A 23,534-nucleotide genomic window follows, 5' to 3' on the forward strand; every position below is an offset into this window, starting at 1 on the left:
GTCATACACAAAGGAAAATCTCCAGTTTTTACTGATGTCATTAGCCAAGGAGCGGGGAGGCTGCCGGTTTGCCACTGGCCCCTGACTGGCTGCCCCAAGGCCCCCGCGCTCTGTCTGGAAGAGGTGCGGGTGCCGGGCCCTGTCCGCGGTCGCCTTCTTGCCTTGCGCGTTGCCCTGGGCTGCAGGGGTGATGTGTGTGGTGACAGGCTCTGCCCTGCACAGGGAAGCCAGGAAGCCACGGGGCAGCAAAATGCACCATTTTAGGGCTAACTTTTTAATAATTCTTTCCAGTAGTCCTACCTCTGGATAGCGTAGTTAGAAGACTGAAAAGTGAATCATTTTCAAAGCTGTCTACTTTTAAGTGACTTTGAATAGATTGGTTGGTTTGTAAATTTCTTTTACTGCTAACCATTTTTTTTATTTATAAAGTGATGAATTTTAAGTAACTTGTCCTCATGTTTGCTGAATTTTAACAATTTCCATTAACAGCAAAAAAACAAAACAAAACTGTTTTTAACTGTGGGTTCAGATACCAACTCTTGGCATGTGGACCTTTAAACATAGGTTCTCCTTTTGAAGGTATAAATTTAAAAGATACACTTTAAATTTTTAGTTATGTAAATGCATAAAGTAATTTTATATAAAGCATGTAAATATACTGTGCGTTTCCAGATCTCACTGAGGTACCAAGTAGCATGACTGGGGCGTACATTATTTTAAATAAAAAATTTTGAAGAATCAAGTGAACATGAAACCCTTCACTGTCCCTGCTGTCTCACACCAGCTTAGTGGTTACTCGCTACCCGTCGCGTGGCGGACGGTAAATGTTTGCTTGTAGGCTGTTTGGTGTCGACTTCATGCACACACCATCTCAACCCACCTTCTGCAACCTGCGTTTAGAACCAATGGAACAATGTCCTACCTTTGCACGTTGGGGTGGGAAAACCAGAAAATAGTCACTTTGTAATTAAATCTAGTGAGTAAAAATAGAAATGAAATCTTCTAAAATGATACTGTTGGTCTTTTTATATAAGAAACTCCTTAAATATGTAAGATTTTCTGCCAGAGTTCTTTCCCACGACCTGCCTGTCCTGGAACAGTGGTTCTCGCGAATCACAGTGCACGAAGGCCTTCCGGGCGGCCTTCACGGCCTGACCTGGAGAGACGTGCAGGAACGGGAGATGGCCCATGTCCTGGGGGCTCTCAAAGGCAGGCCGGGTTTCTGTTCCAGACCCTGCGGGTGACTCCGGAAGAGGCCAGGCGCTGCCTTCACTGTTGCCACCTCCTTCCGAATGCACGTTTTCCTGAATTTCACAAGTAATTACTTTACGAACCCAAAAAGCTGTCGCTTGCAATGCCCGTCTTCTTGCCCACTGTCTGATAGCCAGTCGGGGTGCCCCGTATGGAGGTGGGCACGCCGGCTCTCTCGCTACCCGGTGGCTCCAGACGTGAGGCTCCCGGCACACGGCTCGGCGCGCTCGGCCCGGCTCCGCGGGGGCCTCGGGTGCGGTGCCGGTGGTCTGCGGCCTGGGATCTGGGGTGTGGAGGAGCCGGGCGGGGCCGAGCCCTCGTGCAGGCCGGAGGCAAGCATGGGGCCCCGCAGACCGGCGCGAGATTGACTGGCCCCTTTCTGGATGCTGTGAGTGTGTGTTCTCTTTGTTTTGCAGAACCGTGGGTACCGATGGATGTGGCCGAGAGCCCTGACCGGGACCCTCGCTCTCCAGAGGATGAAGAAGAGGAGCAGCAGGGGCTCTCGGACGATGACATCCTGAGGGAAAGTGGGTCTGAGCAGGATCTGGATGGAGCTGGGGGGAGGGCTTCCGACGCGGAGGACGAGGAGAACGTCGCCCCGGGACTGAGCCAGGAGGAAGAGGAGAGCCGCTCCGACGAGGAGGACCGGGACTCTGAGGCTCCGGAGCTGAGCGGGGGCCCGGCCAGCCCCCCGCGGGCCGAGGGGGACCGGGGGGAGGAAGACCGCACCAGTGACCTGAGGGACGAGGCCTCGTCGGTCACCAGGGACCTGGACGAGCACGAGTTAGACTACGATGAGGAGGTCCCCGAGGAGCCTGCCCCCGCCACGCACGAGGACGACACCGAGAAGGCCGGGCCTGAGGATGACGAGGAGAGGGGAGAAGGGGCTCCCGGGGAGGACGGGAAGGCGGGCGTCCACGGCGTGGAGGACAGGGAGCCCGTGGAGGCCGCCAAGGAGAAAAGAAAAGAGGATGACGACGGAGAGATCGACGACGGAGAGATCGACGTGAGTATGCCCAGCGGAGCCGGCAGCGACCCCGGAGGAGGGGGACAGGAGGCGTGTGCTGGGAGCCATCGCCGTGGTGATGAGGGAGCGCCGAAATCAGGGGATGTGGGCTACAGTCAGAAAACTGTCTTCCATTCGGTAGCTGGCAGAAGTCCTGTGGACCCTCACTCATCTGGTGCTGTTGGTTGGATTGCGTTAAAGTTCTAGATTTTTTTTTTTAAACAAGCAGTAATTTTCTGCCTTTTTCTTTGCTGTCTGTAAGTAACATTTGAGTTAGTATTCAACTAGAACCATTGTGGATTTCAGTTCCTGTTAGGTTCTTTTATTTATATGTATAAATTTATTTATTTTGGCTGTACTGGGTCTTAGTTGCTGCACGTGGGCTTTCTCTAGTTGCGGCGAGCGGGGACTACTCTTGTTGCAGTGCATGGGCTTCTCATTCCCTGGCTCTCTTGTTGCGGAGCATGGGCTCTAGGTGTGCGGGCTCAGTAGTTGCGGCAAGTGGCCGTGCATGGGCTTCTTATTGTGGTGGCTTCTCTTGCTGTGGAGCACGGGCTCTAGGCCTGTGGGCTTCAGTAGTTGTGGCACGTGGGCTCAGTAGTTGTGGCTCGCGGGCTCCAGAGCGCAGGCTCAGTAGTTGTGGTGCGTGGGCTTAGTTGCTCCGCGACATGTGGGATCTTCCCAGACCAGGGATCGAACCCGTGTCCCCTGCATTGGCAGATGGATTCTTAACCACTGCGCCACCAGGGAGGTCCCCTGTTAGGTTCTTGAGCCTGAAAAAACTTCCTTCCAGCTTCCTCTATTACTTTAGGCATTTTTATCTTTGCCCTTCTTCTCTGCTGAGGGTCACATCTAGGCCAGGCTTCTTTGGGAGTGTCCCTAAAAAGACCCTCAGGACTGGATAAAATGGGGTTGTGTGTCAGAACGCTTTGGCTTTTGACCAAGCCATCACACTGTTATAACTTATTTAAATTAATCTGGCCTTCAGATTAAGGACAAGGTACCCAGTAATAATCATCTTAGTTGTGCGCAGGTTGGGTTTTTATGACAGATGATTCTGTTGAAAGAATTTCTGTCACGATCTTTTAAGAAGTTGAGTGTGTGGGGGGAAGAGCCCGAAGTCCTGCTGAGAAATGCTTTTACTAAAAGGGGTTGAGAGGGGGACGGAGCAGACTGACGAGATCTGGGGCTTCTAATATCCCGCAAAGGAGATTCTGCTCACTGGAGAGTCGCTGTGGCGAGAGGTGTGAGGAGTGCCTCGGAACCGCTCTGGGTTGCCGAGAGAGGAGGGGCTGGTCAAGTGCATAACCCCGGCTTGCCCGAAGTGCCAGGCTCCTGCGACAGCTGGTATGGACGCTGCGTCGCAAAGACCGTGCTTCTCAAACTCTGGTTCACGAGAGCAGAACTTTGTGGGGCGTTCCGAGATCGTGTATGTAGTTACAAGCTTAGAATTTTAGATCTTTTATCTTCTCACAACTAAGTGTAGGAGATGGTCTCCTAAATTAGCAGCCGTTACTTATTAATACTGTACTCATTTAAAAGGGTATTGTCGGGACATTATCTATGAACGCTCTTAGGTTTCGCCAGCTATGCTTCCCTTCCCATCTGGAAAGTTCACCTTGACCACAGGGTTACCAGAGGAGAAGGAGATGCCATGAGACTCCAGTTAATCAGTTTGGACGACATTTTGGGCAGAAGATGAAATCATTGGTTGAGGTTGCCCGTGAGTTTGGTTTTTCAGTTTACAAAGAGAAAAGCCACGTCTGCATCCTGCCACCAAGGATTGAGGGGCTCCTGATGACTGGGGTGCTGTGGCCGGCGTTCTGGGCAGTCTGTTTCCCATTAAGAAAGGACCAGTTGCAAGCTCTTCTTGCTTCAACTGTTGAATAAGCTGTACGGGAAAATTCATCTACCTTCCTGCCTTTCCATGGTCATATGTGGACAGGTAGGTGTCTCCCTGCAGGTCCCGGGGGGCCTTGCCGTCATCGCACCCCCGGGCTTTCCTGCCGCACTTAGATGTGGCGGCGTGGAACATTGGGTTGACTGAGCTGGCCCGGGAAAGCACCCATCGTCTGGAGGTTTGCTGGTTTCCCCCAGAAACAGCAGGTGAACTAGAGATCCAGTTTGACTTTCTTGCCCACTTGATCCTAGATGGCTGCTTGGTTTGCCTTGTGCCTGCCTGGCACCTCTCGCAAGGGCCTCACAGCCCTACTGGACCCGCAGGCTGCTGGGACCACAGCACAGCTTCGTTCAGCCACGGGGTGGCACTGCCCTTCCCACACACAGCCCCACAGACCCTGCAGTGTGTCAGGCTCATTGTAACACGCTGGGGGTGTAACTGGGAAGGGCAGAGCCCATCACCCCCCAGGGATAGGCAGGCCTAGACGGGAGTGGGCACTATGAATGGAGACTTGGGCCCTCATGGGAGCGCACCTGCGTTCCAGGCTTCTCCCCATCCTTTAACCATTGGCTTCCTTCCATGTCTGCTCCCTTCTGCAGGCCCTGCCTCCTGCCCCCGACGCTGTTACACCTGGCTCGGTGCCTCTGCTGGGCCTCCACAGTCTGAATTGACTGGGTCCTTAGTGTGTTTGTTTCTCTTGCTCTTCCGTGCCCACACCTCCAAGGACACAAGTTCCCTAAGTCTGGGACCTGCGTGGCTTTGCCCCTCTGTTCCCAGGACCTGGCACTTTGGAGGCAGCCAGTAACTGCCCTCTCAGCAGACGGGCGAACTCCAGCTGCTTTGGGGCACGTTGAAGTCGAGTGCCGTTGAGATGGGGGTGGCAGTGGGTGGAAGGTCTACACCGGAGAGCCATTCGCATAAAGAGGCAGTTCAGGCACTGCGTGTGGGTGACCAGCATCCGCACTAGCCGCTGTTGGAAGAACCCAGTGTAGACACACATTAGCTCGTATTGAAAAACTACTGCTGCTTCGCTTCTGCTCTCTCCATCCCAGTTTCCGTCCGTCCTTCGTCGTCAGAATCTCGGCTAGAGAGTTCGCCCCACGTTCCCGCAAGCACACATTCCTGTATCTTTCTCTCCCGAGATGGACAGGGAGCCAGAGGTGTGCACTTGGGTCCATGAGCAGCCTGCTTCTGACAGGACTTTGGCCTGGTCCCCTTCAGTTTAAATCCGTGCCAAGTAGCCTCTGGTCCAAGTGGAAAGTATCCATCCCGGGGGGCCTTTTCCCCATTGCTTTCAAGCACATTTTTGGTATCAGAAGTGAGCTACCTGGATGTTACTATGCAGAAGAAAAGGGCAGTTTGGCTCACACCTCAAAAGTGCGTTCACTGAGGCCCCTGAGCTTTTCCACGTCTGGCAGGGGTCTCGCAGCCCCGCTGACTCTTTGAAGAGGCTCACCGTTTCCAGGGCCCCTCCCGCACTTCGCTGCCCGTCTCCCCTCAGCCTCCAGGCCTGAATTGCTGGGAACGGCCAGCTGAGTGGAAGCGTCTCAAAGGCCCTGTGATTTATCCTCCTTTTAACTGAGAAGCACTCTTCTCTCCTGTTGGGGTACACTGTCCCTCTTTTTTCCCTTGTAGATTTTGGGTCACTGGGACAGGTGAATTGATTTGGGGGGAGTCACCCCCACCCTCCCCAGCTTTCCTGCTCTATTAGTGGTTTCCTTGATAGTGACATCAGTTTGTACAATAAACCTTTGACATTCTTTTGTCTGAAGCACGTAGTTTATAACTCAGGCCTTGAATTACTTTTATATGTCTTGGTGTGCTGCCTTCAGATACAAAGGCCTTTCTGGAAGTGCCACGCCCTGCTGCGGTGGGGATGCGATTTTGCAAACAGGATCGTGGGCCCACTATTTACAGCACCCGGTTTATTTGTGGAGGGGGGCCGAGGGTCCCCGACAACCGACAGCTGAAGTGCGGGTGAGTTCGACTTCGTCAGCGGTCTCACCTGTGCAGGAAGCCACGCTTAGGACAGGCAGACAGAGCACGCGGCCGTGTGAGGCCTGCCTGGCTCACTCCCGCAGCCCTGCTGAGTTCTGCACACAGACCCCTTCCTTCGTGGCTCTGTGATTCACCTTGACAGACTCAGGGCCTTCCATCTTTGGTCCATCCTTTGCCTCCTCCGCTTATGGACTTGGTTCTCTTTTATATCTCTCTTGTCATCTGGTTGACAGAACTTCAGCCGCCTGGAGTGTGCCATCCCCTTGGGAAAGCGTGGCGTAGTTTGTTCCCTTCCTCCTTTCGTCAGTGACTGTCACACTGATAGGGTGCGCGCTCAGAGATGGGGCGGGGTGGGCGCGCCCCGAGTGGACGGGCCACATGACTCCTTGGGCCCAGCCACAGACAGATATACTTGGAGGCATTTTCTTTGCAGGCGGTCTTTTGTCTTTTCTCCTGTTCACATCTGCCTGCTCCTTTCGCGTCTGGACACACAGTATCTTCTGCCAAAGGGCTTCCAGGCAGGTGAGCCCTCGGGCTTAGGGATCTGGGGACGTCCACAGCGCTGTCCCCTGGTGGGAGCCAGGGAAGCAGCCATGGCGGCCTGGCCGCAAGGGACTAAGTAAGGCCTGCCGCCTCCCTCGGGGCGGTTGAGGGGCCCGGGCCACCATCCCTGCTCAGCAGAGCAGCCCAGAGCTCTGGGGTGGGAGAGCTCTCCTTCTGCCAGCTCACCTGGCCAGAGCCCGTGGAGGCCGTTTGTGGTTTTGTATTTACCCGCTGTGAGCTGGTCCCCTCACAGGAGGAAGACTGTCCATCCCAGGCGCCGCTCCACCCACCCGATCGCCTTTCTGAGGCCAGAACATGACCTCTGGCCCCAAAGGGTGTGAATGCGGGATTATAGACCCGAATTGCTAGCCCACTTCACAGGTACAGAATTGAGGGTTCGGGGAGCCCCTGGTTGGCCCGGAGGGTGCCTGGGCCTCTGCTCCAGGTCACGTGCCGCATCTTGCTTCCTTACCTGCCGAGACTGCGGAGCTGATGGGTGGGAAATGACTTCTTTTTGTTATTTAGGTCATATATAGGCTTTGTGGTTTTGTTTTCATTTTAAGGAAAATAAAAACCTGCACAAAGGAGAAAGTGAAAGTCACCCCTGCTCCCCTCACTCAACGTTTTGACGTGTCGCCTCTGAGGGATTTTTCTGTCACGATGATACTCGCGCCCCGGGTGGGAGCTCTGGGTGCTCGGAAGGTCAGTGGGGGAGAGCACGGCTGGGGCGGAGGGCCGTGTCCACGATCATGGCGGCAGGTGTGATCCACGCTGCCCTGTGCCCCATGCCCTGTGCACACTCACCCCAAGGACACACTGCCGTGGTTCTCCTAGATTTGTAAACTGTGGAGGGCCTGGTACTCACCCCCTGAGTGAGTTGTTGGTGCCGTTTTAGCTGTTTATACGCGCCAGTTTGCTTCTTGCTGGACCTCTGCTCTCTGCTGGCTCCGGGATCAGGGGCTGCCCGTCACAATTCCCACCTGACAGGTACAGCCACGACCTGACAGGACGGCTGTCCAGCCGCTGAGCGCTGGGAGTCTGGCTTCAGAGACCTCCTTCTTGAGCCATAATTGCAGGGAACTCTTCATAAGATTTAAGAACTCCTTTTGTTTGTCCAGCACTTGAAAGGCCATTGTACTAAGTGAGTGGTTAGTTGGCATTTGCGGGTGTTCGATTGCTGAGCGATTTGTGGATGTTTTCGTCTGCTTGGCGTCTGAGAAGCCGCAGAGGGGCTCCCTCGTGGCTCGTGGTTCAGGTGAGCGCTCCCCGTCTGAGCGAGGGAGCTGGCTCCTCCTTGCTCTTGTGCATGTTGAGAGTGACATCTTTGCAGACACCTCTTTAACCCGATCTAGTGCACTGACTGAATCTTCATTTCTGAAAAGCAGTCACTCTGTACTCATCATTTCAACTCCTGTGCATTGATTTCCAAACGAAGCAGAAGATTTGAATGAGTTCTGACCTCTCAAGAGAGTTTTGTTTTTCTAATGAGAACAAACAGAACCTGCCTCACCTTAGATGTGAGCTCCTGTGTAATAGGTAATAGCACACTGCGCTTATGCCGGGAGGGAAGTAGTGAGAGGACAGCACGGCTGGGAGACCAGAAGGGCGGGGGCTTCTGCCAGATGGCATAAAATCAGCATATTTTCCTCAAGCTGAAATCATTTTCGGGGTCGGGAAAATGGGGAGGTGTTGTTCACAGGGTACAGGTTTTCAGTTATAAGATGAATAAATTCTCGGGACCTTTAAAAAAAAATCCTGGAATAACTTATTTAATTTTTCTCTCCAAAAGAGATTCTGTTGACTCTCTCTTTTAAGGGATATAACTCTGAGGCATCTGTTCTTTTTTGTTATAAAATGCCTTTTAATAACTTGGTATTTTTAAGGCAAAAATTTTACAAATATTTAAGCTTTAAAATAAGTCATCATAAATCTAGGGTTTGCCTTCAGTATTTCTTCATTCGGTAAATATCAATACTTGCTGTTTACTCTGAGCCTGACGCTGTGCTTGGAGCAGTGACCCGTGGTGAACAGAAAGCAGGGTCCGGTTGGGCAGCCACGACGGCTGGGACCCGTGCTCCAGGGGCAGGGGGCTGTGGAACCGGTTGTGAAGGGAGATGGGGGGCCCCGAGGAAGGGGACTCAAGCTGCGATCTGGACATGAGATGAGTTACATGCCGGGGAAGAGAGGCAAGAGTATGGTCAGGCCAGACTTGCAAAGGTCACGGCACTGTGGGGAGCATGTGGAAGGGTTCAGGAGTGTGGACACCCATCAGGAAGCAGTCCCCAGGCCAGGTGGGACTGGGCAGTAGTTTGGACGAGAGTGGCGCTGCAGGAGGTGGGGAGAGAAAGGTCCAGGTGACTCCCAGACCTCTGCCCTGCTTGTGATCCCTTGCTTTGACCACATGAGGGCGCTCTGGAATGGGCTGGGACCCGAGGGGCGGGGTGGGGGGCAGTGAGGAGCTCCATCTTGGACTTACCTACTTAACTATGTTAGCAGGGCGCTGGATACCCGCCCAAGCTGGAGGCGATTCCGGAGTGGGGTCTCAGGGGCACAGGTGGGGACTGAGGAGGGTGCAGAGCAGTGGTCCAAGTCGAGGCTGCTCTTTGGAATCCCTGGGGGAGAGACCCACCCGGGCTGTGGTCTTTAAACCCTCCTGCATTATTCTAAAGCCAAGGTTAGGATCTCTGGACCAAGAACCAGAAGAGAAGGGCCCAGGTCTAAGCTAAAGGTGGATACGCTCGCTGGCCTGAGTCGCCTAAATTCCCTCCTCCTTGACCCCAGACTTTTAAATTAGAGAAAGTGTCTCATTTAAAGGGCATAAATTTTGTTTAAATGTAAAAAATCTTAAAAACCTGAAGTGTAGCCATTTCCTGCCCAGAATTGCTAATTAAGAGAAACATGATGACGCCCTGCTTTTCATCGTGCATCACGTGCTTCACAGAATGTTCTTTGTCTTGTGTGATGCTGCACTTTTGTGGGTGAAGCTTTGAGAGACCCCCATTGTGTGGATGAGCAGCCTAAGGTTTGGAAAATGTACGTGAACTTGGCCACGTGAGGGGCCAGGACCTGAGTCTTGTGACAGTACCTTTTCTGGTTTAGTGAAGGCCGTGCGTGGTGGTAGATGGCCCTCCTGCCTCTTCCCCTCATGAAGACAAGTCTCTCTTCAAGTCACGTTGTCCTCTGTTTCAGGATGATGACCTGGAGGAGGGTGAAGTGAAGGACCCCAGTGACAGGAAGGTGAGGCCTCGTCCCACCTGCCGATTCTTCATGAAAGGTAACTGTCTGAGTGAGGGGCCTTTGCGCGGCCCGCTTGTGTGGCCTCGGCTTTTCCTGGGACTGCGGTGGTGGTTCAGCCCTGGGCCTGTGCAGGGCAGTTCTCAGGGCTGGCAGTGACGGTCTGTGGCGGCAGTGGCAGTGCATCGATGTCAGCTGTGGGCCTTTCCTGGTCACTCTAATGCCTCTCTCGGAGGGGAGCCAGCCTGCTCGTTTCACCCTGGAATGCCAGGCCCACCTGCCTAGCACAGACCTGTATCTTCACTGTAGACAATATTAACTCTTTCTAAGTGGTCCTTCTTATAAGGCCAAATGCCCCAGCCACCATTTGTGACATTTTCCCACCTCTGTAAGGGGAGTTGCCACTTTCTGCAAGGTGTCTCAGAGGCATACCTTTCACTTGGAATGGACTTCTAAATAGAGAGGGTCAGCCTCTGAAGGCAGCAAGGCCCCTCCCTCCTGAAAAGTGGACGGAGTGAGTCCAGTAGCTGTGACAGTGGCAGTGTGACAAGGCTGGTGAGCAGTGGGCCCTCAAGCCCGGGAAGATGTGTCACGGCACCGTCTGCTGTGCCTCTGTGATCGCACGTTTCCCTCGCATGGCAGGAAGGTGTTCTTCTCCTGCCCTGGGTTTTGTGCTGACCCTAGATGCCTCGCACAGTGACCCAGCCCACCCATGCAGCCTAACGTTCACAAGAGCTTCCTGTACTTCTTTTCCAGATGTTGTGACACCATTGTCCACTCCTCCTTCACCAATATCAAATTCCATACCATTCAGAGGCCAGGTTAAAGGTACAAAATATACCATATTCATCTCTTCAGTACCTCACAGTCCCCCTGCCCCGGAGGCCAGACTCCGTGCTCCTGGACCCAGAATACTGCTGTGAAGCCAGGGGAAGGGGAGACGCTGAGGGCAGAGCGCGGCCATGGCAAGGCCCACGGGAGCTGCGTGCAGCCTGCACGGGGGGCAGGGGCATGGGGGCGGTGGAGCCCCGTCCTACGAGTGGCCTCGAACAATCCTGTCCCTTGTCCCGAGGTGACCAAGGATGCGGGTGCACAGGAACAGTCGGGACCCCGGCCAGCGCGTGCTGGGGCCGTGTCCTCTTGGCCGTGCCGGTTCTGTGCTGCTGGTTTCTGCCGAGTGGGGGGGTCCGGCTCGTCTGAGTTAGACGGCCACGCGATGGCTCCGTGTGCACTGTGCCCGTGGCACGGGAGCGTGGCCGCCCTCGGGATGCAGATACGTGTGCAGTACCTTGTAGAGAGTAAATTGTTACAGGTCTTCAAAGACTTTGGTATTTTAAGTGTCATTATTTCAGAAAATTTAAACTTAAGACGAAGACTTCTTTTTCATAATGACGTCAGCCCATCTCTGGAATTTCTGGAGTAAAATGATGGAGACAAACACGCATGCATACACATATATGTACTGCAGTCATTTCCAGTTAGCACTGTCCACAAACCGTGTGGTTCAGAAATCTGGCCATCGGTCAAGACCAGCCGGAGGCCCCCATGGCAGCAAGGGCAGGAGGCAGCAGCATCCACTGTTGAGGCCACAGAGGCTCTGGTCCAGGTGCTTGGGGTCCCACTGCTGAAGTACTTCCCAGAATTTAGCCCCAGAAGCGCACACACCATGAAGCGAAGTTGGTGGTGGTACTGCAGGTCAGCATCACCGGGAGGTGCCTGGACAGGCGAGGACAGGGTGCCCTCTCCAGGGACGTCGGGGGGGTCAGGTCACAGTAGGAGGGGAGGTGCCTCCAGGTCACACCGAGCGCCCAGTTGGGGTTTCGGGGAGTGAGACCAGTGGGTCAGGCATTTTGCAGTGGGAAAATCTGAAGCTAGTGGTAAGTGGCCTTTTTGGCAGTTTAATTGGGCCTGTTCCGTAGCTTGTTTCAGGAATGTATTTTTGTAATATTTAGTCACCTTTCCCCATACCGTTTGTTTATTCTACAGAATAATGCGATAGAGTACAGAAGGAGGGTGTTCTGGAATATATCCTGCTTTTTCTTAGTTATGAGAAGGTTTTGGATGTAAATGTTTTTGCTTACCTGCAGTTTGTAAGATTGGTGTTGAATTGAGATGAACGTGTTTCAGTTCTCTCCAGTAGCAAGAGAGTCACTTTAAAAATAAAATGAAGTTTTTCGTGTTTGGGGAGGATGTGGGGAAATGGAACCTCATATCCAGCTGGTGGGAACGTGAACCGGTGTGGCTGCCCTGGGCACAGCCTGCTCAGTGTGATGGGCGGAGCTGCTCTCTGAGCCGGCCACTGCCCTCCTGGTGTCTATCCAGGAGAAATGAAGGCGTAAGCCACGCAAAGACTCGTACTAGCAGCATAGACAAAACAGCTACGTGACTATGTGGAAACAACCCCAGTGTCCATCAGCTCGTGAACGGATAAACAAAATGTGGTCCATCCTGATACTACAACGCGGTTGAACCTTGAGGCCACTGCCAAGTAAAAGAAGTCGGTCACGAAAGGCCCCATATTGTACAGTTCCACTTACAGGAACTGTCCAGAGTGGGCAGAGCCATAGAGACTGAAAGTAGGTTAGTTATTGTCTAGGCCAGAGAGGGGTGGGTAGCCCTTGAGTACAGGGTTTCCTTTTGGGGGATGGAATGTTCTAGAATTAGGTAGTGGCAATGGTTGCACAACTTTGTGAATGTACTAAAACCCACTGAATTGTGCAGTTTAAATGGGGGTATTTTATGATATGTAAATTATCTTTGAAAATGCTTTTTAAAAAATGTTTGTCAGCTATATTTCTGTTGTTATTGTGATCTGCAGGTTTATTGTTAAATTGCCCAGATGGACACGTTGATATTTGTGACCATTGACAACAAAATGTACTTAGGAATACAAACTGAAACGTTTTAAAACACCAATACTTTGTTTATGGTGTATTTTTACCTGTCTTATATTTAGGTTGAGTCATCAGGACATGAAGTTCTATCCACAAAGGCATAAATAGCATTTTCTTTAAACAGTCTTCTGCTTTGGGTCTCTGATTACCTAGCCGTCAGTAGCACCCAGCCCGTTGCTGTGGGCCAGGCCTCCTGTATCCTCTCCTTCCTGCTCTCTTTTCCTCTCCCTCCCTCTTTCTTTCCCTTTTTTAAATTGTGGTAAAATACACAATATAAAATGTACCATCTTAGCCGTTTTTAAGTGTACATTTCATTGGCATTCAGTACATTCACGTTGTGGCCATCACCACCATCCATCTTCAGAACTCCTTTCATCATGTAAAACTGAAACTGTCTCCATTAAACACTAGCTCGCCAGCCCTTGGCCTCTGCCTTCTCCCTTCTGTCTCTGTGAATTTGACTGCGCCGTGTGCCTAATGGAAGGACAGTCTCACAGGATCTGTCCATTTGTGCCCGGCGTATTTCACTCAGCACAGCGTCCTCGAGGGTAATCCAGGCTGTGGCAGGTGTCAGGATTTCCTTCCTTTTCAAGAGTGAATAACATTCTGCTGTGTGGATGAACCACAGTGTGCTTACCCAGCATCCATCAGTGGACATTTGGGTTGCTTCCATTTCTTAGCCATTATGAATGATGCTGCTGTGAACGTGGGTGTGCAAACATCTCTTTGACACCCTGCTTTCACATCTTTTCAGTATATACTTGGAAGTGGGATGGCTGGTCAGGTGGTAGTTGTGTTTTTAACATTTTGAAGAACCACTCTGCTGTTGTCCACATTGGCTGCATCGCTTTGCATCCCACCACTGAGCACAGGGTTCTGGTTCTTCTCGTCAACGCTTGTTTTCCGATTTTGTGATAGTATCATCGTGGGTGTGAGGTGGGGTTCTGATTTACGTTTCACCACGATTAGTGATGTGGAGCATGTTTTCATGTGCTTTTTGGTCATTTGTGTATCTTCTTTTGAGAAATGTTTACTGCCCTTTTTTTGTTGTTAATTTATTTTGGGCTGCGTTGGGTCTTCGTTGCTGCGCACTGGCTTTCTCTAGTTGCGGCGAGTGGGGGCTACTCTTCGTTGCAGTGCGCAGCCTTCTCATTGCGGTGGCTTCTCTTGTTGCGGGGCACGGGCTCTAGGCGCACGGGCTTCAATAGTTGTGGCTCGCGGGCTCAGTAGTTGTGGCTCGCGGGCTCCAGAGCGCAGACTCAGTAGTTGTAGCGCACGGGCTTAGTTGCCCCGCGGGATGTGGAATCTTCCCAGACCAGGGCTCGAACCCGTGTCCCCTGCATTGACAGGTGGATTCTTAACCACTGCAGCACCAGGGAAGTCCCTACTGCCCATTTTTTAATCCCTGCATCCTCTTGTGTTTAAAGCAGCAGGTCTCAAGGTGTGTTCTTGAGGCCCAGGGCCGCCCTGAGGTCAGTGCTCTAATGACAGTGACACTGCACCAGTCGGCAGGTGTCGCCCACTGTATGTGCACCGAGAAATGACATCCGGGGTAGAGCAGGAAGATTCATAGTTAAACTTTATTTTTGGGTCTAGGTCTTTTTTTAAATATTTTTATTTATTTTATTTATTTATTTTTGGCTGTGTTGGGTCTTTATTGCTGCGCACAGGGTTTGTCTAGTTGCGGCGAGCGGGACTACTCTTCGTTGAGGTGCACTGGCTTCTTACTGCGGTGGCTTCTCTTGTTGCAGAGCACCGGCTCTAGGCACGCAGGCTTCAGTAGTTGTAGCACACAGGCTCAGTAGTTGTGGCTTGCGGGCTCTAGAGCGCAGGCTCAGTAGTTGTGGCACACGGGGCTTAGTTGCTCTGCAGCATGTAGGATCTTCCCGGACCAGGGATCGGACCCATGTCCCCTGCACTGGCAGGCGGATTCTCAACGACTGCGCCACCAGGGAAGCCGCCCCCTTTTTTTTTTAAATAATTTTATCGAAGTATAATTTAAATGCCATAAAATTTGCCTGTTTTAAATGTCCAGTGATTTTTATTAATTTACCAAGTTGTGCACCCAGCACCACAGTCCAGATGTAGAATATTTCCATCACCCCACCACGGCCCCTCAGTGTGTGTCTTTTCGAAACTACAAGTGCTCACGGAGCTCCTCTGCTGACACTGAGGCATGAGGGGCGCCTCCAGGGAGCGTGTGCCAGGTGTGGCTGTGAGCCCAGACGGCCAGGTCTCCTCCAGGACACCCGAGAGACCAAGGCAGTGACTGTGCTAATGGTAAGGTTCAGGCTCTCAAGTGAAAATCAGAATTTTGGAGAACTTGACGGCTTTGCAGGGTTTGCTGACTTTTCCAGGTGACCGTCATGTGATGTCACAAAAGCATACCTGGGTAGAAAGCCATTCACAGTTCAAGGTGGACTGGTGGACCTCCGCCCAGGAGTCGGAGAAGTTCAGTGATAGGACTGCAGCTCGCTGTAACAGAGCCTCAGAGGACACACAGTGTCTGGAGAGGTTGTCATGGGTGTCCCCGGGCCGGCTGCACCTCCTCCTCTGAAGCCACCCAGCACAGCAGATGGGATGCAGAGCACAGGTGTCTGTGAGAACCCAGCTGTCTTTCATTCTCATGTCCAATTAAAGAGATTTGCAAAAAGGAAAATAATGCTACTCCTATCGCTACGTATTCTCAAAACGTTTTCATAAAACTTTTATGTTCACAACTATTGTTAACATAAAATTACATACATTATATTTTATGTCTTTAAATTTTCTGTTTTAATTTCCAATATAAATATATCAATTAATATGATCAGTTATTAGATATCGATAAATGTAATCATTACAAAGGCTCTTTGGGGGTCCTGAGACCAAAAAGTTACGAGAACCACTGGCCTGTGTTGTTCACAGAGAAGCAGCGCAGAAATTATTTTAATTCTTTCAGCTACCATAATGACTGTATTCCTTAAGAAGTTAAAATAGCTCAGAATACTGCTCAGTATGACCGTAATTGTCTGTCACCGTTCTCTGTGAAATAGGAAAGTACTTGAGTTTTTTGTGTTCTTTCATTAAAAGTTTGTATGCGACAGTTCATTGGATTTTATGCCTGTTAGAATAAGCGTTTCTAGATCTTGGGTTGGTCTTTAAGATTTAATTATTTGATTTTTATATATTTTGCCTTCCTTTTAGGAAGTAATTTTTAAAAACCATGAAGCACTTTAAACTTCTTTATTTTATTTCGACAATCCCTATATTTGTTACTTATTCTGAGTTGTTCAGACTAACAGGAAATGGGACCAAGGAATACTTAAGTAAGACCACTATGTCTTATTTAGAAATAAGAAAGTCTTTGTTTAAAATTCTAGTGTGAAGCAAGCATTTTGTATGGGAACTAGAGAGAGAGTAAAATTGTTTCCGCTGTCGCAGTGGGACGCATTGCAGATGTGGTGACATGCGGCTTAGAATGCCATCTGGAGGCACCACGCTGACGCCGGTCAGACCAGCCGTCAGAATTTTAAGGTCTGTAGTGTTTCTGGACCCACCGGCAGCCACGCTCGCACATGTGCCCGCAGAAACAGGCACTTCCTGCTCCCCTCACACCATGAGCGAGCTGGGCTCCTTGGGCTGCTGTGTGTGGTGTGTTTTCCTTTCCTGTCGTCTCTGTGTTCCGGTCCTTGGTTTCTGCTGAGACTCAGGTAGCCTTTCTCTGTGGATGTGTCTGTTTCACTGGTAGAGTTTGGGTTTGTTACTTTTGAGCTTGCAGGTTCCTTTTTTGTAGGTATATTTATTGTGTAGTGAAGAAAAGCAGGGCTCAACGCAGAGCGTATCATACAACCAGGAAACAAATGGGGGTGGATATACTGATTGACTGATCGATCGATCCCCCACAAATGGACCACTGCCTTTGGTGCAGGGCCCTGGAGATGGGGGAACATCACTGAGTACCTTTCTGAGCACTTGGATGCCTTTGCTGACCTGCATGCCCGTGCCTCACCGCGCCCCGCACCATACTGCCACGCTGCATCCTTTTTTTGTTTTTTGGCCGTGCCACGAGGCTTGCAGGATCTTAGTTCCCGGACCAGGGATTGAACCCGAGCCCCGGCAGTGAGAGCGCCGAGTCCTTAACCACTGGACCACCAGGGAACTCCCAGATCCTTTCTCCTTGTTCCCTTTGGGCTCATATCCCCGTCCACGCAGAGTCCTTACAGAATAGTAAGACTCTTCAGTCATGCAGTCACAATTGCAATCCACATAAATTTTGTGTTTGTGAAGTTTCATTTAGAAGCAGAAGACTATACAATTTTTAAACCAGTAGATCTATTTTTGCTTCCATTTCCTGGAGAATTTTTTTTTCCAAACAAATTGCTTTTTAAAATTATGAAAGTTGGGCTTCCCCGGTGGCGCAGTGGTTGAGAGTCCGCCTGCCGATGCAGGGGACACGGGTTCGTGCCCCGGTCTGGGAAGATCCCACATGCCGCGGAGTGGCTGGGCCCATGAGCCATGGCCGCTGAGCCTGTGCGTCTGGAGCCTGTGCTCCACAACGGGTGAGGCCACAACAGTGAGAGGCCCGTGTACCGCAAAAAAAAAAAAAAAAATTATGAAAGTAATATGTGCTGACAGAGTCAAAACTAACAGTTTGGGGTGTATCCTTCCAGGCTTTTTTCTGCACAATTAAAAATTCACTTTCCAAAAGGCTGGTGGGATTACACTATTCTTGCTGCTCTTCCTGCCTGCAGGTGTGGGACATCTGTCCTTGCCCATGTGTAGACTGCCCACACTTCTTCCTGGAGTAGTCTCCTCCTTCTCTTTGGAGGCCAGGGGCCCAGACACATTCAGTGTGGACCTTAGCACTCTGGGAGCGGGGGCCCGGGGGCGGGCGTCTCGGGGGCGATGCCCCTGCCCTTGCCTCTCGCCCTCCTCTCTCAGCTCTGCTCATCCACCTGCGCCTCCTCGCTCCCCTGCCAGCATGACGAACGAAGGAGCTCTTTTTGTCAGTGGGCTCAGGGGTGATGTTTTTGTTTTGTTTTGAAAAATTTTTAAATGCAAAAAGAACAGAGAATCACAAATACTCATTTATCTGCTACCCACATATTTATTTTAGATTTTAAAAAATTATAGAAATGCTGTGGTTTATATTGTTAATACTTTTCTGTGCTTACAGTTTTCTACAATGAGCTTTTGTTACTTTTTAACTACATAAGCAGTGTGGACTATGCCATGAGTTTATAAGAGTCAAGCGTTGAAGAAGTATATGATGTTTTGGAATTCTTTATTTAGAGATATGACTGCATAGTCTTTTTTCTTTGAAACTCTCTGAGTCTCTGGGATTTTGAACCCCCTGTAGTATATATGTCCCAGGCTCTGACTTATATGTGATCTCTCAAACACTATTAGAAATTAAAAAGTTAGTTGGTTATTTTTGCATTCTCAGAGAAGCAATTTTTTTAAGCATACTTTATTTCATATTTAATTTGGAGCATTGTATTATTAAGTTGGTTTTAATACAAGTTTAAATATTCATAATGTTTAAAAGGTAAAATTTAGTGTTTCTTTAAATACCAAGTGATTATTTCTCTTTAATTTACATGATACAAGAAAAAACGTATTTTGTTGACAGAAACATTCAAATGGAATATCATGTTTAGAAGTGAATATACATTAAAAGATGGCTTACAGTTTAACTCATGCTACCCAATTGAAAATGTTTTTAAAACCACTTAGATATTGTATGCCATATTTATTTTTTAAGCCTATATACATATTACCTATTCAAAAAATTAAATTTTAAAAAAGTGATTCACTCACTAATTGATTTGAAAATGTAGACTTCTTGCCTCCCGTGCTGGAAAGTCAAGTGGTTTTCTTGAATAATCTTGGTGTTCTGTTGCTGAATAATGCTAAAAGTTGGCCTTCTTAATTCTTTGTTATAAAGTATAAACACCCAATTTATCACTGCTGTCTATGTGTTTTCTCTCTAACGCATTTTTTTTTCCTCACTGACAAACTATTTATTGAATTTTGTCATCAGTGTGGGATGTCTCTTGTTGCATCTTAGAATCCTAGGATTCAGGGAGGTGGTGAAGTGGCAGTGGTGAATTTGGGAATCTGGTCTCCCAAAAGTACCTGCCGCTCTACCCCTGATTCCGCAGTGGCTGCCAGGCGGATCACCCCTCCGCTGGAGCCATCCCGCTCCATGGCCAAAGCGAGAGCATTGGCAGTGAATTGCAGACGTTCTTCCTTGGTCATGCCCTCCCGGTAGGTAGCATCGACATAGCCATAGATATAGGAACTCCCGGAGCCCCCGATGACAGAGGACTGTCTTACCATCACACCCCCCACGGGTACCGAATACACCTGCCCCCCTTCTTGGGGGTCCCAGCCCGCAATGATGATTCCTGCCATCAGGTCTTCTCGGTATCAGTAACACATCTCCTTAAAGAGGCTGGCTGCCGTGTGTACCAGCGGAGGCTCATTCAGCTCGATGCTGTGGAAACCAAGCTGATAAGTGGCTGCGTCAGCTACTGCCTGGGTATCAGCTGCTGAGGCTGAGCGGCAGCAAAAAATACGGTCGTGAATAGGGGTCAGCTCGTCAGTCACTCGATTGGCGATGCACGACCCAGTGGTTGCTCTGGAGTCGGCTCCTAGAACCACGCCCCCTTCAAATTGCACGGCCATGCTAGCGGTCCCTGTTGAGACTTCTCGGTTTTCCCAGTCGGGGGTAATGGCCTCAGGCCCCCAGGCTGGTGCTGGCCGTGCTCTCTAACGCATTTTTTTAAGTACCAGAAATAGCCTGAAGTGGTTTGGTAGGAGAAATGCAAATGTGCAGAGCTGGTAAAGACCACCCTGGCATGAACGTGCAGAATTCTGATCATTTTCGTGCTTCTGCTTGATTTCTGTTTCAGTACAGACAGACTTTTGAGTCAGAATAACGACCCTGTCGGTGCACCTGCAGGTTCCCCAGGGCGCGTGTGTCCTGAGCAGCAAACCCCAAGGCAGGGCCATCCCAATCATCAGGGCGCTCTCGGGCTTCTCTGTTTCAGGGGAAATGAAGTGTTCCTATGGTGACTGTGGGACAGGGGCCCTGCGGGAGCCCTTTAGAAGGTGCCGCTCGCAGGACAGTCCCAGACCTTCCAGGCCTGCCTGCTGTGGCCTCATGGGGTGGCCGCGACTGCGCTCGGCCCGCTGCCTGGCTGCCTGGCCCAGCACCGGGGGAGCAGGGGGAAGCTGACCTGGGCGCTTGGGCCGGGCGCCCCTTCTGACCTGGCTTTTATTTCCGTAGGGAACTGTACCTGGGGCATGAACTGCAGGTTTATACACCCTGGAGTCAACGACAAGGGCAACTACTCCCTCATCACCAAAGCCGAACCTTTCCCGCCCAACGGTGCCCCGCCTCTCGGACCTCACCCTCTGATGCCTGCCAACCCGTGGGTGCGTGAACACCTCTTTCATTGCTAGCAAATCACACCTAAGCTCTGTGACCCTCTGACTCAAAACACGCTAATACGCCTTGTATGGCAGGCGTTTCCGCCTTCTAGCTGCTCTGGTGTCTCCAGGTAGAGTTCCCCCAGGCTCAGGGCAGCTGGGTTGGGCGGAGGGAGGCTTGGAGGAGAGAGCAGGCAGTAGCCGGCTGGTGTTCTACTTGGTGTTTTTGCTCCCCCGTTTCTGTATAGATTTTAAAGTTTGCTTGCTCTCTTAACTTTTCCCTTCTCATTTTTTAACAGGGTGGGCCAGTAGTTGATGAAATTTTGCCTCCACCCCCTCCAGAGCCCCCTACAGAGAGTGCTTGGGAACGAGGACTCCGGCATGCAAAGGAGGTAACGGAATCAGCAGAAAACCCGAGAAGAAAACTAGTGGCGGTCCTTGCGCACAACTAGCATTTCTGTCTCTCCGAGGCCTGCTAGGGCATGACCGAGCCCAGGCGGCCAGGGAGGCCCCACCAGGAACACGGTCCACGGTCTTCCTGGGGCTTGCAGTGCATCGAGCCGTGCCTGAGCCAGGGCTGCAGCCCCCGGCCCCTTGGCAGCACTCCCCAGAGAGTTAGTGCTCCCGCTGCGGCCTCTGCGTCTGGAGAAGCCGTCCTGTCCCTGGAGAAGCGGTGCTATGCCGGCCTCCCCTCTCCCCCCGCACTCTAGGCCGCACCCGGCCCGGGTGCCCGGGCTTACCCTTCTTGGCTCTGGGGCTGCCTTCCCTTCAGGGCGATGGCAGACTGAAGCAAGGCTGTCCCTGCCCTCGGCACACGCTCCCCGCCCCCAGCCCTGACGCGCTCCCGGTGCCTCTCCTGTGCGGAGCGCACCTACCTGCCTCCCCACTGAGGGCACGTCTGGAGCCCGCTGGTTCAGTGCCAGTACTGGGAACAGGGAGTCACCACTCTGTCACCTCTTCCCAGACCTGGGTGAGCTCTTGAGTGCAGGGTTCACTGTGTCTGCAGGGACGGGGCACTCCCGTTCCCCAGAAGGGTGCGTGGGGTCCCGTGTCCACCCCCAGCGCGGAGCTTAGGCATGTCCCCAATGAGTGCTCGGTCGTGCTCTCCTGCCACTCCAGCCCAGGCTTCCGGGGTCAGTCGGGACAGGATCCCCTTTGTTTTCCTAACAGTAACTGGTGTTGGCTTCTCTCTTCTTAAAATGGTAGGTTTTAAAAAAAGCAACCATTCGAAAAGAACAAGAGCCTGACTTTGAAGAGAAGAGGTTTACGGTGACCATTGGTGAAGATGAACGGGAGTTTGACAAAGAAAACGAAGTTTTCCGAGATTGGAACTATCGGATCACGAGAGATGTCAGAGACACAGCGTAAGGAACGGCTCTGCCTCTTCCTTCCCTGTTGAGAGAGAATTTGGTGTCCCCAGCTGCGTGGGGCTTGGACTCTGGACAGCGGCAGTGCCGAGGTGACCCAGGGCGCGCTGGGGCCTGTCCACCCGCCAGCCTGAGGATGGCCTCCCCAGGAGCGTTTCAGGCAGTTTGCAGCTGACTTTCCTTGTTGTTTTGCTTCTGGGGAGGACACGCTTTAGCTCCGTGGCTCGGAGAGGTTTTACAGCTGCTCCTAAAGCCCCTGGGGCCCCGTGAATGTCCTCCCCACTTTTCCCCAAGTTCCCCAGGAACCAGGAAAAGCTGTGAAATTTGTCACTAAAATCCGGGAGTATGGCAGGTTTCTTCACTGTTTCCTCCAGGCATTTTATCACTGGTGTTTTTTTTTTTTTTTTTGGCGGTACGCGGGCCTCTCACTGTTGCGGCCTCTCCCGTTGCGGAGCACAGGCTCCGGACGCGCAGGCTCAGTGGCCATGGCTCACGGGCCCAGCCGCTCCGCAGCATGTGGGATCTTCCCAGACTGGGGCACGAACCCACGTCCCCTGCATCGGCAGGCGGACTCTCAACCACTGCGCCACCAGGGAAGCCCTATCACTGGTCTTTTAAAACAAATTGCAGAAGTACATGCGGTTGAAACACCTGTCAGCTCTTGAGGAGCTGTGTAGCGTCCCAGGTGCAGCCCTCGGCTCCCAGCACGTCTGCTCCGGGGCAGGTGCCGCTTTGTCGCGCTCACCTCTCAGGACCGAGCGGGCCAGGCCTCTCCTGAGCAGGCCGGCCCAGCATCGTCTTACCTCACAGTGACGCCGTGCATGGAGGTTTGCTGCTACAAAGCACAACCACCGATTTCTGAGCGAAACGACAGTCAGAGGCTGAGAAAGAGACCCTAGGGTTGGCTCTGCGTTTCCAAGATCACCAGTGCTTGCCTGAGCAGTGTGAGGCTGGGAGCGTCAGGAAGGCGTCTGGCTGTTGGGAATGAGAAACAGCTGTGTCACTTGGTAGAGCAGCCCGGGTCACCCCGCCAGCACCCCGCAAGTGCTGGGGGAGAAATTTCCCAGAAAGCAGCCGCTGCAGGCCACACAGACGCAGCGTGGCCTGGTGGGGGCCTCGGACCTCTGCAAGCTCTGGGCGTCTGTTTCCCCCAGCATTTTACCCAACGGGAAGGGTCAGTCTGGAGCCAAGAAGTCCCTGGAACAGCCTCCGGGGCCATCTGCTGCCGGGTGTACACTTCCCTTCCCTGCGCCCCACCCAGGGTTTGAGTCAGGGACCCGTGCAGGTCCTCTGGGTCTGTGTGTGTGGGAGCTGGGGCCTCCTCTTGCGTCTTCCCAGGGCTTAGTCAGCTGTCCTGTCCTTGTGATTGAAGGCCCACCTTTATCACCCGCACAGGGGTCTGCTCCCAGACCTCCTGTTTTATTCAGCGGGTCTGTTTCTTCACGGGCCGGGCCATCTGTGATGTTGTGAGGTCGCGGAGGGTGTGTCTTTTTTTCCTTTTTTTCCTTTTCTATCATTTGGCCACGCCGTGCAGCACGCAGGATCTTAGTTCCCCTACCAGGGATGGAACCCGTGCCCCCTACAGTGGAAGCGCAGTGTCTTTAACAACTGTTCTGCCAGAGAAGTCCCTCGGAGGGTGTGTCTCTTTTTTTCCCATGGTTTCTTGGCTAGTCTTACCTGTTTCGGTGTCCATGTGAACCTGAGGATCAGTTGTCTAGCTGCATAAAGAAATCTCATCAGCATTTTTACAGGGATTGCCCTAAATTTGTAAATTAACAAAGGGCTTTGTAAATTAACTGACTTCTTGGTGATGTTCAGTTGTCCTTTCCAAAGACAAAGGACGTGGTCTCATTTATTCACACGTGCTTTTGTGTCTTTCAAGAGTGCTAAAGTTTTCTGCAAATAGGTTCTGCACGTTTCTG

General features: G+C 51.7%; 2 protein-coding genes across 3 annotated transcripts in view; one reads left to right on the forward strand and one right to left on the reverse strand.

Moving 5' to 3' along the window:
• The window catches only part of ZC3H18 (zinc finger CCCH-type containing 18), a 51,248-nt gene that overhangs the window by 4,674 nt on the left and 23,040 nt on the right, over nt 1-23,534 (forward strand). Inside the window, exons 2-7 of one of the 2 annotated variants that reach the window (XM_060132516.1) lie at nt 1,668-2,257; nt 9,888-9,972; nt 10,689-10,760; nt 20,103-20,251; nt 20,545-20,637; nt 21,452-21,609. In XM_060132516.1, coding sequence (XP_059988499.1) covers nt 1,682-2,257; nt 9,888-9,972; nt 10,689-10,760; nt 20,103-20,251; nt 20,545-20,637; nt 21,452-21,609 — 1,133 coding nt within the window. In that variant the 5' untranslated portion in view covers nt 1,668-1,681. The remainder of the gene's footprint in view (nt 1-1,667; nt 2,258-9,887; nt 9,973-10,688; nt 10,761-20,102; nt 20,252-20,544; nt 20,638-21,451; nt 21,610-23,534) is intronic. The other variant, XM_060132517.1, reaches the window with a different exon arrangement.
• Nucleotides 18,806-19,575, reverse strand: LOC132510446 (proteasome subunit beta type-6-like). Its single transcript, XM_060132518.1, is given in 1 exon segment — nt 18,806-19,575. A coding segment is annotated over 1 exon segment (609 nt). The 5' UTR covers nt 19,499-19,575; the 3' UTR covers nt 18,806-18,889.

The sequence above is a fragment of the Lagenorhynchus albirostris genome, chromosome 19, assembly GCF_949774975.1.
Source record: "Lagenorhynchus albirostris chromosome 19, mLagAlb1.1, whole genome shotgun sequence".
In the NCBI taxonomy this organism is placed as follows: domain Eukaryota; kingdom Metazoa; phylum Chordata; class Mammalia; order Artiodactyla; family Delphinidae; genus Lagenorhynchus; species Lagenorhynchus albirostris.